Source organism: Lycium ferocissimum, chromosome 10, assembly GCF_029784015.1.
Source record: "Lycium ferocissimum isolate CSIRO_LF1 chromosome 10, AGI_CSIRO_Lferr_CH_V1, whole genome shotgun sequence".
NCBI classification, from domain to species: domain Eukaryota; kingdom Viridiplantae; phylum Streptophyta; class Magnoliopsida; order Solanales; family Solanaceae; genus Lycium; species Lycium ferocissimum.
Genome location: NC_081351.1, coordinates 44,613,698 through 44,628,799, shown reverse-complemented (window position 1 = coordinate 44,628,799; position 15,102 = coordinate 44,613,698). Strand labels below are relative to the sequence as shown.

General features: G+C 35.0%; 1 protein-coding gene across 1 annotated transcript; it reads left to right on the top strand.

Annotated features, from left to right (window-relative positions):
• LOC132034024 (magnesium dechelatase SGRL, chloroplastic) lies at positions 1-4,297 on the top strand. The gene is made up of 5 exons (XM_059424235.1): positions 1-326; positions 2,782-2,958; positions 3,117-3,275; positions 3,396-3,542; positions 3,905-4,297. The coding sequence occupies exons 1-5, from the start codon at positions 171-173 to the stop codon at positions 4,010-4,012; spliced, it is 747 nt and encodes a 248-aa protein (XP_059280218.1). The 5' UTR covers positions 1-170; the 3' UTR covers positions 4,013-4,297.
• Positions 4,298-15,102: the final 10,805 nt, after the last annotated feature.

Here is a 15,102-nt window from a genome sequence, read left to right as displayed (position 1 = left end):
CTCTCATCTCTCTTCCATTTCTCTCACTAGTCTCCCTGTCACAAAGACACACACAATTTTCACATTGTTGAAAACACAAAGAAACAAAGAGAAAAAAATAAATGGTTGTGAAGACATGTTTAAGGGGATAGAAGATAGTAGAGTGAAGGAAAGAGGAGGATGAGTTTATCATGCAGTCCATGGCCAGTCGCTTTACTACCCATTCTTCTTCTTCTTTCACATGTTCTTACATTCATAATTGTCAAGTTAAGCATTCAACAACTCCTGCTGTTCTGCTTTCTTCTTTTAGTGACAGAAAACCACCTTACAACACCCTTGTATTCCAGGTTAGTCTTTCTCTTTTTCTTTTTGTGAAAATGTTGTGAATATATATAAATAATTTAGTGGTTTGCTTGGTAAGGATGAGTTTCTTGAATCTTGGCTATGGGTTCATCACAGTTTTGTGATAAATATTGTAGATTGTGTAGTGCATTGCCTATTGAGTGGAACTTGAACATTTTATTGAGGGACTTGTACAATTTGTTTCAAAGAAAAGGGTTAAATTTACCTTTGTACTATTTGAAATTGAGCAACTTAATTTGCCCTCAGTTAAACTTTTGATCTATACCAATGTTGAATGAGGCCCATCGAAAGTGTTGTTTTGCATGTTTTGCTCAGAAGTACATAGAGAAAGAAAGACTAATCAAAGTATTGATTAGTTTCACTATTCACGAATCTAACATATGCTAAACGAAAAATAAGGACTGTCTGGTTGTCCCCCATCGTTGAAACAATACAATAGAAAGGTCTTTTTAACTTGAGCACTGAGAGCGCAAGGCACGATCTTAATTGAACATGATCTGTTCTATAGGCTTGCGCCACCTTATATTGGCCCTTTAAAGCGCCAGGAAAAGGAAACCACGTCTGGTGGATGAACCAGGTCCATTAGACCAGAACGTCATCTGACAGACTCATATAATATTTTTTTTTTTTTTTTGGGCTATATTTTTGCTTGCTGGATCCTAGAAAATTCACCATTGATGACTGTTGCCATGGCTATTGTGCTCAAACTTTTCTGTGCAACTATGGATACAAGTAGGGGTGTCAAATGGGCGGGTTGAGCTGAAATTCGGCATGTCAATATGGGCTTAGTCAATAAATAAGCAGGTCATTGAGCCGCCCAAAAGTTACTTGGGCTGAAACGGGCTAAATCCCTGGTCATAATCCTACCCGTCCAATTCTTACTAAGTCTTAAATTCTTTGTTTGTTTTCTTATAATTCATTTGAGTACCTAATAAAACTTTTTTCCTTATTTAGGCAAAGTTTCTCATGAGTCCATTGGGTTGAATTAATCGGGTCAAAATGGGTTGAGTTGATAAAATAAGCGGGTCATTAACCTACCTCCTCTAGTTACAAGTTTAAATGACAGCCCACAATGAACACTTTATACTTCCAAAATAGATTATGCTCTTATTCAGAGTTTAGGATAATAAATTGGAAACTTAGAGCACCTTAAATAAGATCTACGGATTCAAACATTGCATATGAAATTCCATTTTGACTAGTTTCGAACAAGTGCAAATAAAGCGAGTCATTACTGGCCGACTACAAGGAAAGCGAAACTTCTTAGACTCGGTCAAGTCGCTTATAGAATGCCATTGCCATTGACCCCTAATGGAGCTCCAACCTTAGGTTAATTTTGAACCATAGTCGAAAGTTGAGGGGTTAAACTTGGACTTTTTTCAGAAGAATTTGGACAGGTGGAGGCTACCAATTTTAAACTGGAGCTCTGCTAATGGCAAATACAAGACAATCTGCTAACGGCGAGGGTAATATTAGACCAAAAGTTTAACAGAGGGCAAAGTTACGTTGCTCAATTTAGATAGTCCAGCAACGGATTTTGGGCATTTTGACTTTATATAATGCAATATGAGTTTCTTGGTAGTTCATCATACTCTTATGTTAATCCGTTACTGCAACTGAATATTATATTCATGGATTCATTCAACTTTGTCTATAATGTTAGATTCATACTTGGTTAATACCATTTTGCAATGATTTGTTGGATGTTTAGGGGTTAGTGTATTGCTTCTTGTTCTTGGCTGAGGAAACCAATTTGCTTCGCAATCTTTTGTTTCCTATTGCAATTTGAGTACACTTGCTTTGTCAATTTCTTGGATAAAAGTGTGTATCGTAGAACCTCCTATTAATTCAAATGAATCAGTATTCTGTTTTGCATCATAAGTGATGGCTTCTTTGTTAAACATAACTACATTATCAGAGAAGATTTCCAACTAGCTAGCTACCCTTCAGAATGTAGTAAACGCAATTTTTTTTCAAAAGAAAAAAAATTTGGGGGCAGGGGAAGGGGTAATGGGGGAGAGATTGGGAATCGAACCCTCACCAACAAGGTGATAGTTCAGGTAGCCAACCAACGGAGCTACTATGATTTCCATAGTAAAAGCAGAAAAGCAAATTGCTTGACAACTATTTCTCCCTGGCTGAAAATCACAGGAGATCCTTTTCTTTCAACTTATTCATTATATTCATCTGCATGTTCAGGCAACAATCAACATCATCTTCCTTCTTTGCCTTATAAATTCTGCTTTGAGTGTGCCAACTGATACGGTATTTCTGGCACGACTTGATAGATCTTGATTTAAAAGACCAAAAAGTCCATCATAGATCTATTCCCTAATGCAAATTTTAATTAAAATTGACTTTATGTTCTAGCTTTCAAATCCATGTAGCTTTTTTATTTTAATTTCAAATAATAAATTCTTCTTCTGTCATCACATTCAGGCTGTTAGGCTCTTGGGTCCTCCAGCAAGATTTGAAGCTTCAAAGCTGGAAGTCTTGTTAAAAGGAGAAGAAGTTGATAAATACTCTAGTATCGTGCCAAGAACGTACACACTATCCCATTGTGATTTTACTGCTAATTTGACATTAACCATCTCAAACAATATCCAATACGATCAGGTAATGGCATTTTCACTTTTAAATGAGCATGTGTTTATCCGTAAGCTGCATCTATGGATTGTCTTCTTTTTCTGGATTTTAACCTAGTTCTGGAAAATTTTGTAATTCGAGTTCAATCCTTGCACCATTTTTTTAATTTTTTTTTTTTGCCATGGCAGTTGAAAGGGTGGTATAATAAGGATGACGTGGTTGCTGAATGGACAGAAGTGAAAGGCAACTTGTTTCTTGATGTCCACTGTTATGTGAGTGGACCGAATCCCCTACAGGAGCTAGCTGCCGAGTTCAGATACCATATCTTCTCCAAGGAATTGCCATTGGTAAATTCTTAAAATATTTGTGCTCCTTTTACTGTAATTTGGTCTGCACCTCTAAATCAGTATATGCAGTTTGCTTACTCTGTTAGAATCGTTGGTGGATTTTCCTTTATGAACTGCCAGGTACTTGAGGCTGTGCTCTATGGGGATTCAGATTTTTACAAGGAGCATGAAGAACTAATGAATGCTATTGTTAGAGTCTATTTCCATTCTAGTTCGAAGAAGTACAATCGTGTTGAATGTTGGGGTCCTCTTAAAGATGCTGCTAAGGTACCAAAGACTTATGACAATGTCATCCGTAACTCCCTGCAACCTTTTCGTCAAGTCATTATGATCTTTTAGCACACAAAATGAAAAGGAAAATCTTTCAAGTGAATGTATTAGAAAAAAACCCCCACTCCTTTCTCCCATTCTGTGTGACAACTTACTGGTTTGCGAGTCTAACCTTTTGTATGATCGTTGTTTTCTTAAACATGTTTTTATCATTTTCCAAGTTTAAAAATGTGTGATTTATTGTACAGTTTTATTGTTAAAGAGAGATCATAAAATTGGTGCTTGAAGTCAACTAAAAGAGGGAGTGCTATTGAATCGATAACTATATTCAAAGACTTTTTTTTTTTTTTTTTTAACAGGGAAAACAAGGGGACTACATCAATAGTTTCCTCTCGACAAGCAAGGGGGTGAAAATCCAGGGAAGTGCAAAATCAATCTTCCAAGCTCTTTTCACCTTCCTTCTCTAAGCTGATACACTAAGGTGAGAGAGTTCATGGATTATGGATGTTTCGACTTGGGCTGCCTAATAATTCTACTTTTTGCAGTTCAAAGGATCTCTCTAGAAACACGTTTTAGAGTCAGTCATGGGGTCCTACATTTCGATGACTTGTAAAGACGAGAATTGTTTGCAAGGTCATTAGATTCTTTTGTATGTATGTAATTGCATTCTTGCGAATGAGCTCTTGACGGAAAATTCTTGTAAAAACCAAAGATTATTTTCCCTTTCACATGATCAATCGGTAATTGTTCCATATGCTGTCTGCGAATATCTTCATATTCAGGTTGCCTTGTTAACTCTGTTACTTTAGGATTGGTCTCACTTTGTCAACTTGAATGTCCGTTTATGAGAACCCCTTTCTGAAATACTGGTTTCCATTCACAAACTGCCCGACCGATCACTCAGATATGACATTTGAGAAGAGTACAGTATCATATTTTTCTCAGTTACAAAGGAAAATACTATGAATTCACCTTTCTTAATCTTTGTGTTTCTGAATAATATCTTGGTGTCAGATTAATAGAGTACACAAGAATTACTCTTGATAAGTCATGGCTAATAGAATATTGAACTCACATCCTTATTGCCTTGTGGCACATCCAGGATTTTCTTGGCAACAATTTTTATAAGCGTCACTTCTACCTATTTTTGCCCTCTCAACTTGCTGTCTTACGACAAAAATGAGGATGAAAGGCAAAAGCAAAACTAAAGCTACACATGACTACTAACTATTTTCAATTTGGATTTAAATTCTATACACTGACGTTATTAAAAGAGTTCACTCTTAGTGCAATGTAATCAGCTATAGCATGTCGGTGCCTTATTTCCAGGTTTCCATTTCAAGCATCTTATGAAGAGTAACATATTATTAGAGGTCAACTTAACCTGATATAGTAAAAATTTATATATTGTCAGTGCACAGAATTTAAACTCTTCTAGTAAACTATTATTGCTTCAAATATTAGCCACAAATTTGCAGCTTGATGCCATAAACTTGAAGGAGGTGCATCCTTCAAAGTTCACAGCATATTGAAGTGATAGCAGCTTAGTTGAGAACTATTCCAATCCCAAAAAGACTATTTGGAAGCCAAATCAATCCTCAGTACGAGGAGTTGTTAATTTCAAGGGTTGAAGTCCGTGGTCGCTTAGATTTTTACAAGGTCTAGTTTTACAAATACCTTAATGATTAAGATTCCAAACTTCATTAACTGAGAACAAATGAGGCCTAAATATTCCTTTTTCAGTTCTTTGTCTGTTAGTTCATTTCTTGAATTTGGTACCAACAACTTAGAGAAGAAAGAAGAAAAGTGCAAACTTTATGACACATTCATCGTTAGGATTTCTTTTTGTAACATATGACACTTGGACTTAACTCAATCACAAAAGCTAGCTCATGAGGGGAGGATCGCCCAAGTCCATATAAACAAACCACCAGTCCATTCCCCAACAATTCTTCATACGAGATAGGTGCATCTCGCGCTTGGATAGCGATTGAAATTGAATCATACTCAGGTCCCAAGCCCCTGAGTATTTTGACTGCAAGTTCATCATCCGGAATGGGAGCTCTTGCTGTTGCAAATTCGTATAACACCTCGTGCCTTTGGGCTTTGACTTGACGTGTGACTTGATTTAAAAGATGAAGATAATGTAGCACCGCTGGACTGATATGGGCCGCATATCATAAGTCAAATTTCCCCTCCAGATTTCTCAACTCTCTGTTTTCAACTATGCGTTACCATATGTTATGCGTCCATATCATGATATGCATCGCATATCGTGTTATGCGTCGCGCACTTTGGAACTAAGATATCTGTCATAAAACTTGCCAGTGCACTGTTTTGGGATGCGTCAGCATCTAGGGCTGCATAACGGCTCCACATTTTCCTTTAAAGACGCATTTTCCGAAAATTTTATTCCATTTTTCAGTTCTCCAAGCCCTGGCACTACTTTTCTCTCCACTCCTCAGCTTCCCACATCAAGGTAAGCCTCTCCCATGTATTCCTAAATAATTCTAACACTTGTATATAGATTCTTAACACGATTCTACGCTACAATCAAAGGGTTTTCTTCATGTTCAGACTTTTGGGTTTCTTCTTCAAAAGTTCAGACCCTTTTCTTCAAGTTTTGGAGCGATTAAGGTATGTAAGGCTAACTCTCTATGTGCGGGAATGTTATTGATCTTCCCCATGCCACGTTCTTTTAGGATTACTACAGATTGCTTCAGAAATAGAGTTAAGCCCTAGTTTCATGGAAAGCTTTAGAATTTCTATTCTCTAAACGATATAGTTTAATAATTCGTTCATGATTGTCGTTCCGAATATTGTGAACTCAGTGCTTAATCAGTATAGACTCGTGTTTGATATCCCATGAGTCTCAGTTATGAAAACTGAGTATGCTTATGAACAGTTAATGCTTTAAACTCCAAAATCAGTCCATGAATACATATCTCAGTATAATAATGTTCAGTATTCCAGTGTTGTGCATTACAGTATGATTCTCAGTTTCTTATCATAGATTGTTGAATATTGAACACCTGTATTTTGGGCACAGGCCACAGTTTATGTATACATATACTTGGTCCCGATGCCACAGATTTGTGCACTTATTTTGGGTTTGAGGCCATAAATTATTAACTCAGTTAAACAAGTGGTTCCTTATTCAGAACATGAAGTACTTATAACTTTAATTCTCTTGTTCAGTTCAACTATCAGTATGTTCAGTTTCAGTTTCAGTACATTATCTGTTTATTGATTTAGGCTGCCCTTACTCGAGCACCCCACAACTATTTATTCTTTCAGTTAGTTTTACATACCGATGCAATTCAAATTTGCTCGACATCCCTTTTGCACCGGGCACATCTCGCGATGCGAGTAACGATTACGGGACGACGGATCTGCTCGCTAGGATTCTCGTATCAGTTGCTTGGTAGGCACCAGTTCTTTCGGGGGGTTATCTTAATTACAGTCTTTTCGGTATTTTAGACAGTAAGGTATGCCGGGGGCCTTGTCCAGGTAAACAGTCAGTATTTTAGTACTCTTCAGAGGCTTCATAGACTAGAGTAGTAGTTAGTCAGAGTCCTGCAAGTTTTTATGTTAGCAATAAAAAAATAAAACTTGAATGGACAAAAGAAAAGTCTAAATCTAGATAAACAATTAATTTCTAAGTCCCCGGCAACGGCGCCAAAAACTTGTTGCTCCCAAACGCACACGCAAGTATACGCGGTCGTACAAGTAATATAGGATTTAAAGTAGGGCTGGGCATAAATATTGAAAATCGAAAAATCGGACCGAACCGAACCGAACTTCAAGAAACCGAAACTGAAAGAACTGAACCGAACTAGCTTGATTCGGTGTTTGGTATTCACCTTCAAAAAATGGAAACTGAAATAGCCGAACCGAACTTTGATGAAACCGAACCGAAGAATCGAAATTTAAACCAAAATTTATACATTACCCAAAAAAATTAAAATAGTCCAGACCCATTAAGTTTAAGCCCAAAATAATAAGCTTTCTTTCGCTTTTGTATCCCTAATGTTTCACTTCAGTTAAGAAAATCAAATATCCTTAACAAAGAAAGGTGACTAGGATGTGTCTTTAGGATTAATGTATGTCCTTTATGTGTTTTCTTAATTATTCTTACTGTATGTATATAACACCTAGTAGTCCTATATTATGGTTATGGCTTTCTGTTCTTGTGTATCTTATTTGTTTGATTTTGATTTTAATTTGTTAGTTTTATGTTTTGTTGCTTTTGAGAATATGAATTAGTATAAATGGAATCGCTTCTAATATCATATCAAAAAAACCGAATTGAAAAAATCGAAACCGAACCGAACCAAACTTCAAAAAACCGAAACCGAAAGAACCGAACCGAACTAGTTTGGTTCGGTGTTCGGTGTCCACCTTCAAAAAACCGAAACCAAAATAGCCAAACCGAAGTTTGATAAAATCGAACCGAAGACCCGAATGCCCACCCCTAATTTAAAGTCTAGGTATCGTACCCACAGAGACTTATGATTAACCATCAACTAAATTAAACTAATGCTAATTATCTAAACAAGAAATAAAATCCAAATATTATATTTATAAACTAACTAAAAATAAAAGAAAACAAAGAACGAACTTCAACCAAGAAAGAGCGGACTTTTATCGGAGAAGAGATAGATATAGGGCTATGACCACTAATAATCCAGTTGAGTCTTCAAATCGTTCTGCCTATGGGTTTCTAGTTGACGGGTTAATTATAACTTTATGATATTCTCTCGAACTACTCACAAGCTTGTAGATGTTACTATAACGCCTATATCTCTATGGTCGTCAGAGGTAACAAGAACGCATTTATTTTTCCATATTCAACTAAGTAGGGCTAAAGGGTATACCTCTATCCTCAGTAGCGAAATGATTAAATCAAACAAACTCTATTTATTCATATTACGTATGTGAATTCCCTCTCTCGAATCCAATTCACGAACCACAGATAGTGTCTAATTAGTGATCAAGTAACTAAACAATTAAGCAATGCAAAAATATGACGATGATCAAATGACAAATTTCATGTTTGTGTCAAAGCCCTAGAACTAAAAAGTTTAGCTCTACATAGACATGGAGGAAAAATAACAAATCATCCGAATAAAAATGTAAAAATAAGTATTACAGAGAAGAGAAGGTAAAACCCTGTAACTCCGGCCTCCACGGCAGCTCCAAGCTCTTTCTAGGTCAAAAGTTCTGAACTACATGTTTCAAGTTATCCAAAGTTATATAAAAACCCTGTCTTATGGACTATTTATAGGTATATTAAAAAGTCCAAACGAAATAACTAAGTCCAAAACGAATTGGGAAATAATATTTTCTTCGAACAGCAGCTTGGCCATGGCGTACTGTGCATACCAGCCACATTGCTCGCGATTTCATGCCTGCACTTTGCCACATAGACAAACTTTAGGTGTATTCCTTTTCACTTCCATTTTTTGCTATCATTAAATGCCACGTAGACAAAAAAAATATATGCACTTCATTCTGCGTCTTGCTTCAGTTACTTTGGCTTTTCAATATTTCTCCAAATTGTCTTGAATATTTGTGCCAGCCTTTTATTTTATTAAAAAAAATCATTTTTCCATCTTTTTCAACCTCAACGAGTTTTTGCTCCTTTTTCTCCTTTCTTTTTCTTCAGCGCTTTATTCAATTTTGCAATTTTTTATTTCTACAAAATAAAATATAATATTAAGTACAACTTAATATAATAATACTCAAAAGATGATTAAAAGTCTTAAAATGTGAGACAACTAATAGCTAAATGTATGCATTTTAGGCCGAACATCATCGTGTTTCAGACTCATCTCAGTATTTAACATTTATGATTATTTCAATCAGACTTTTTAGTAGATGAGCATGTGTTAAGTTATATTTCCGCATTCAGTTTATGTGTATATCTCATGTTGATCCAGCTAGCCAGTTGGTTCACTCGGTCACATGTAATTAGGCACCGAGTTTCGTGTTACGTCCAGGCCCAGGTTCAGAGCGTGATAGTTCGTCTTCAACATTCCTTATCTCTTGTAAGTACTTAGTCATACTGCGAGAGTTTTATGATATTGACTGAGGATTTTCGTAGACTAAAAACTCGTGGATGCGATTTGTTCGCATACAAGTTATGCAGTGTGTCCTATGCTTGCTTGGAGGTGGAGGTTTTTGTAACTACAGAGGTGATTGTTGGGTCAATTGATGCCATCAACGCATTGCGAATCAACTAGTCCTGACGAAACCAGATTTTATGTTTAGGTTTGGGCACCTCTAAGTTGTTCTGAGTGACAGTCTTTAATGGTGTTGTCATGGCTCTGTCTAGATAACTATAAAGGTCATGACTTAACATGAGAGACTCAACCTGAACCTTCCAAATAACAAAATTGATTGGACCAGTAAGCACTAGGAGAAGTTAGAACCTGAATTAAATTGAACCAGGTGATTGGTGTTGTCAACAGCGATAATGGATTCGCCATACTAGAGAAACAAAAAAATAGGTCTGAAAGAGACTAGCAGACAATCGATACTTGTTGGAGCTTAGAAGAGCTCTGATACAATAAAGATACGCAGCAGAAAGAATTATGAAATCTTATGTATTATCCATGATGTGCAAAGCACGTTATATACAAGTGATGGGTCAACAATAACTCTTATATTATAGGAGTGTTCCTAATCAACTGTTAAATAACAGACGCTAATACTAATCATATGAGCTGTAGGTAACTAATTAACAATACATAATTCGCACAATTAAATGAAACATAGCAATAGTACAACAGATTATGCACTTTTACATGGAGTTGGGAGTTATGCACCAATATTAGCAACTCTAACAGATTTATTCAACAGGAGGTTAGGTAACATTCACAAGAAGTAGAGACCTATCAATAGTAGGTTCTGATAAATTGGTATTTTAGCAATTTATCTCTTCTTTAATCTTAGGATTTTGCTATGTTTGATTGATAAAGCAGTGCATTTAATGTCGTTTACTTCTAATTTACAGGTTTATGTGATTTACAAGTGATCGGGAGAGATAACAAGTGAAAACAAGTCGAAAGAGGCCAAATTGAAGAAAGCGGAAAAAGTGGCTTAAAATGCGATTTCGGCTCAAATTTGTAAAAACTGAAAGTTAGGGGCTGTTTTTGTCATTTTTTTAGTTGGAAAATTTGGGAATTATAAAAGTGAAGCATGGGGCAAAATATTTTCATCTTTGGCCATTTTCAACACAAGTTTTGGAGACTAGTGTTCATCAACTCACACTTTGGAAGCGAAGATTTGAAGACTTAGATGAGAAATTTCTTGAAGACTTAGATGAGAAATTTCTTACTCTATTACTCATTTCTTCAATTCCTTATTTTGTATTGTATCTCTAAGTGTGTATAATTTTATTCCATCATTTTAATCTTGTTTATGAAAATATTCATTTGCAAAGTTGGATGAAATCTCTTGTTATGCTTATGTATTGAATGATTTTTATTTCTATTGAAGTGGGTGTTTGTTGTTTTAATTAATCTTGTTCTTTAATGTTTCTTAAGGGATTAGCTAACCCTAAGACCCGCCTATTTACTTCGATTTGAGCTCGAGAGAGGAAGATTGAGGTTGGGAAAGATTAATTAACAAGAATTTGGGGCTTTAAAACCCTTCTAATAACTTGAGCTAGAGATAGGAAAGTTACTTGAGATTATATTGATTGTGCTTAATATCACACTCTAAGGCTTGAGAAAGCTTAGAGTGAAATTCATTGATTTGGTCGAGAGACTTTTGATGAGACTTTAGAGATCATTATCTAATTAGCATAAACTCACTCATAGTTGTAAAATCGTGAAATACATTGGATCGTTACTTGAGCGTAATTTCCTTTGTATCCATACTTGAGGCCATTGATCATTTTGCCCGCTTTTTAGTTAGTTTTATCTTTGTTAGTTGTTAAAACAAAAATCAAATATTGAAACGGTGTTTGGCTTAGCGTAGTGGGTGATAATTCGTTACTTGTTTAAATCGCCTAATATATTATTCCCTGTGGAATAGATCCCGACTCATAGTTGGATAGATTATATTGCATACAACCGTGTACACTTTCTCTTTGATGAGTGGATTTGGATGTCATCAGGTTCACATGCTACATGCGACATCTATGTATCTAAGTGATTAAACAGAGAAAAAGATAAAAATGGTTTTCTTTTTCTATTTTGCATTTAGGATATGTTTAAAATTGTCTTTAAAGTACACCTTTTTGTTGTTTTGATAATTATTTAAGTTTGTCAAAAGATTGCACTTTTAGTCTTGGATCAAACATTTAATACACTCTTGTTTCTAGCTTTAATGAAACTGTTGAATTTTTTTTTTTTTTGACGGGATCTCACAAGTCACATTTGGAGCAGAAATTTTATGTTTTTTTTTTTTTTTCCTGATCTATTTCTGGAGTCATGTGCAACTTTTTGATGTGTAGCTTTTTGTGTTGCAATTTCTCGACGTTGACGAGATTTTTCTATTGTTTACTATTAAATATTTTTTTATCACAGTTCCTATAATGTTTTTCCACTGTATAGCTTATTATTTGCTTTAACCGATGTCTAACTCAAATGTCGTAATATGGTTAATTTAGGAAAATTAAATAGTTTACCTTTGGAATTTGAGACCAAATCCCTGTGACAAATTCGTTCATGACGGCCAACCTTTTCAAAGTGTCTAATACACATAGCTCTTGCAACAGTATAACAAAAAGATCACCCCTGTAATTCTAAAAGAATCGCACGAAAAATTATAAAATAAATTGTGTAAACTTTCAATTTTTTCTCCCATACTTTTCGTTGGTCAACAATAAACTAGAACTAAAGTGCTCTATATTTATTTAGGGATAAGGCATCATTACCCCTCTGAACTATACCCGAAGTTGCTACAACACACTTTATATTTTTCTGCATTCTATTACCCCCTTAAACTTTTTAAAAATGAAATAATTACCCCCTAGATGATGATGTGGTAAGATAGAGTGCTGACGTGGCAAGGAGAGTGTGTTTCACTCTCTTTGGGAGAGTGAGAAGCATGAAAATATGGAAAAATTATTTTTTTTCTTAAAAATTGAAAAACTTAATTGTTTTTAAAAAATATGAAAAATCCATTTTTTTTAGAAATCTAGTTTTCCAAATTTAGTTTAAACAACGGGTTTTCCACATTTTAAAAAAATAATTAATTTTTCCAAATTTTTATAAAATTCAAGTTTTTTACATTTGACAAGAAAAACACTTTTTTCAATTTTCTTAATAATCCAGATTTTATTTGAAAAATAAAAGTGTCCTAAGAAAATGAAATCATGAAAATCAAGATTTTTCAGACATATAAAAAAAAAAAAAAATCATTTTTTCCATATTTGAAAAAAACCCATTTTTCATATTTTAAAAAAATTCATGTTTTCAGTTTTGTTTTTTTAGAAAGGGTTTTTAAAAAAGTCAAATTTTCAGATCTTTTAAATATTCATTTTTCATTTTTTTTTTGAAGAAAATTCAGTTTTACAATTTTGTGACACGTAAGCGCAAAAAATTAAAAAAAAGAAAACAAATAAATATACGTGTGGCAAGGAGAGTGTATGTCACTTTCCCATATGAGAGCGGACATCAGCATTTAGGGGGGTAATTATTTCGTTTTAAAAAAGTTTAGGGGGGGTATTAGGACCCAGAAAAAGGTAAGGTGTGGCGCAGCAACTTCGGGTATAGTTCAGGGGGGTAATGATGCCTTATCCCATTTATTTAAGGGCAACTTACATAAATGACTACATTTTGAGATTTGTTTTTTTTAGGCATAGCTACACTTTAGCTAATTACATTTCGTAGCTACAGTAGATTGTATTCACGCGCTACAATAGATTGTATTCAAAATTCGGCAGAGTCAAATTTCGCTGTATTCAAGTTCAGATTTCGCTATATTCAATCCAGATTTCGATGTATTCAACTAAGTTGTAGTCAAGTCAAATGCATTCAACTCAACTGTATTCATTTGTAGCTATTTTTACACTGTATTCACTTTATTATATTTAAAATCAGTTGTATATAAAAAATATCCTTCAAAATACACCCCCAAACACTGAATTTTGCACTAAAAAAATTAATGAATACACTCAAATACTGAATACAAGAAATAAAATTCACTGTATTCATTTGTATACAAAAATATCTCCTTCGAAATACAGGCGAAAAACACTGTATGTATACAACAATACAGTGTATTTTTCGGTCAGATCTGAAAAATACAGTGCATTTTTCGGTCCGATCTGGACAATAAAGTGTATTCAAAAACACAAAATACACTAAATCCGCCCAGATCTGACTGTTTCCGTCCAGATCTAACACTGATGCCACCAGATCTACGAAAACACCGCCGTCACCATCATCGTCACCAACAATCGCCGCTGTATCCTTCATTGTCACCTTTATCTCCGGCGATACAACGACGATGACCGTCATCATCATCGTCACCGACAACTTCGCCACCGGTAAAGAGAGAGAGAGAGAGACGGCAACGGGAAAAAGAAAGCCGCCGCCGCCATCGACAAAGACAGTAGGAGTCGATGGTGGCAAGGGGAAGGGAACGGAGGGAGTTGTTGTGGTTGGTGGAGAAGAGAAGGGAACGAAGGGAGTAGAAGGAGAAGGGAGTAGAGGGAACATTGGTGTGTCGTTGTTGGTTGGTGGCCGGAGCTCCGACGGCGTAGAACAGAAGCAGTCAAGATAATTTTTTTTATAAATAATAAAAATAAAGTATTCTATTTTAAATATATATGTAGCTATTAATTGTATTTAATATATTACTCTTAGCAATATGATGTAATTAATCCAAACTATAGCTATTAAATATAATTCTCTACTAGCGTTTGCCACACCATGTAAATTTTTCTTTATTTAATCCGTATAAGGAAGGTGGAACACATGAAGTCTCTCTACATTTTTTAGAGGAGCACAGCAGTTAAAGAACGATACAGACCAAATAATTGTTCTCTAAATGTTATTCTTCACAGATCTTTGGCAATTAAAATCTCAAGATAATATCTTACAAAATTCATTCTATAGTCTGGAATTTATAAGCGTGATATGACCGCCACACCTGACCGCCAATGTCGACTAACGATTCTTTCCCAAAAGTCCAAGAATGAGAAAATAACAAATAGGAATTGTATCTTATGTTTTTTGAAATTAGATAATTGTGCCCTTCTCTAGACTTTTGGTCAATATACCCCTCTCGTTAGAAAAAATAAATAAATAAAAAATCTTGTTTTTCCCTTAGCGTTTATGGAGTTGCCTGAGAGTAATTTTAAATTATAGTTAAAAGTTGATGGATGAATTTTAATGATTTTTTTTTTTCCAAAAATTTTTGATAGAAGGAGTCCCATTCATATTTTACGGGGAGCTCCGTAAATGACATACAAATACAAGATAGTTTGCTAATAGCGGAAAAGGTACAAGTATATCAAAATGTAGCAGAGAGCAATATTGAACAATTTGGGATAATATAAGGCAAATTTGAATTCTCACTTCCGAGATAAAAACAACTT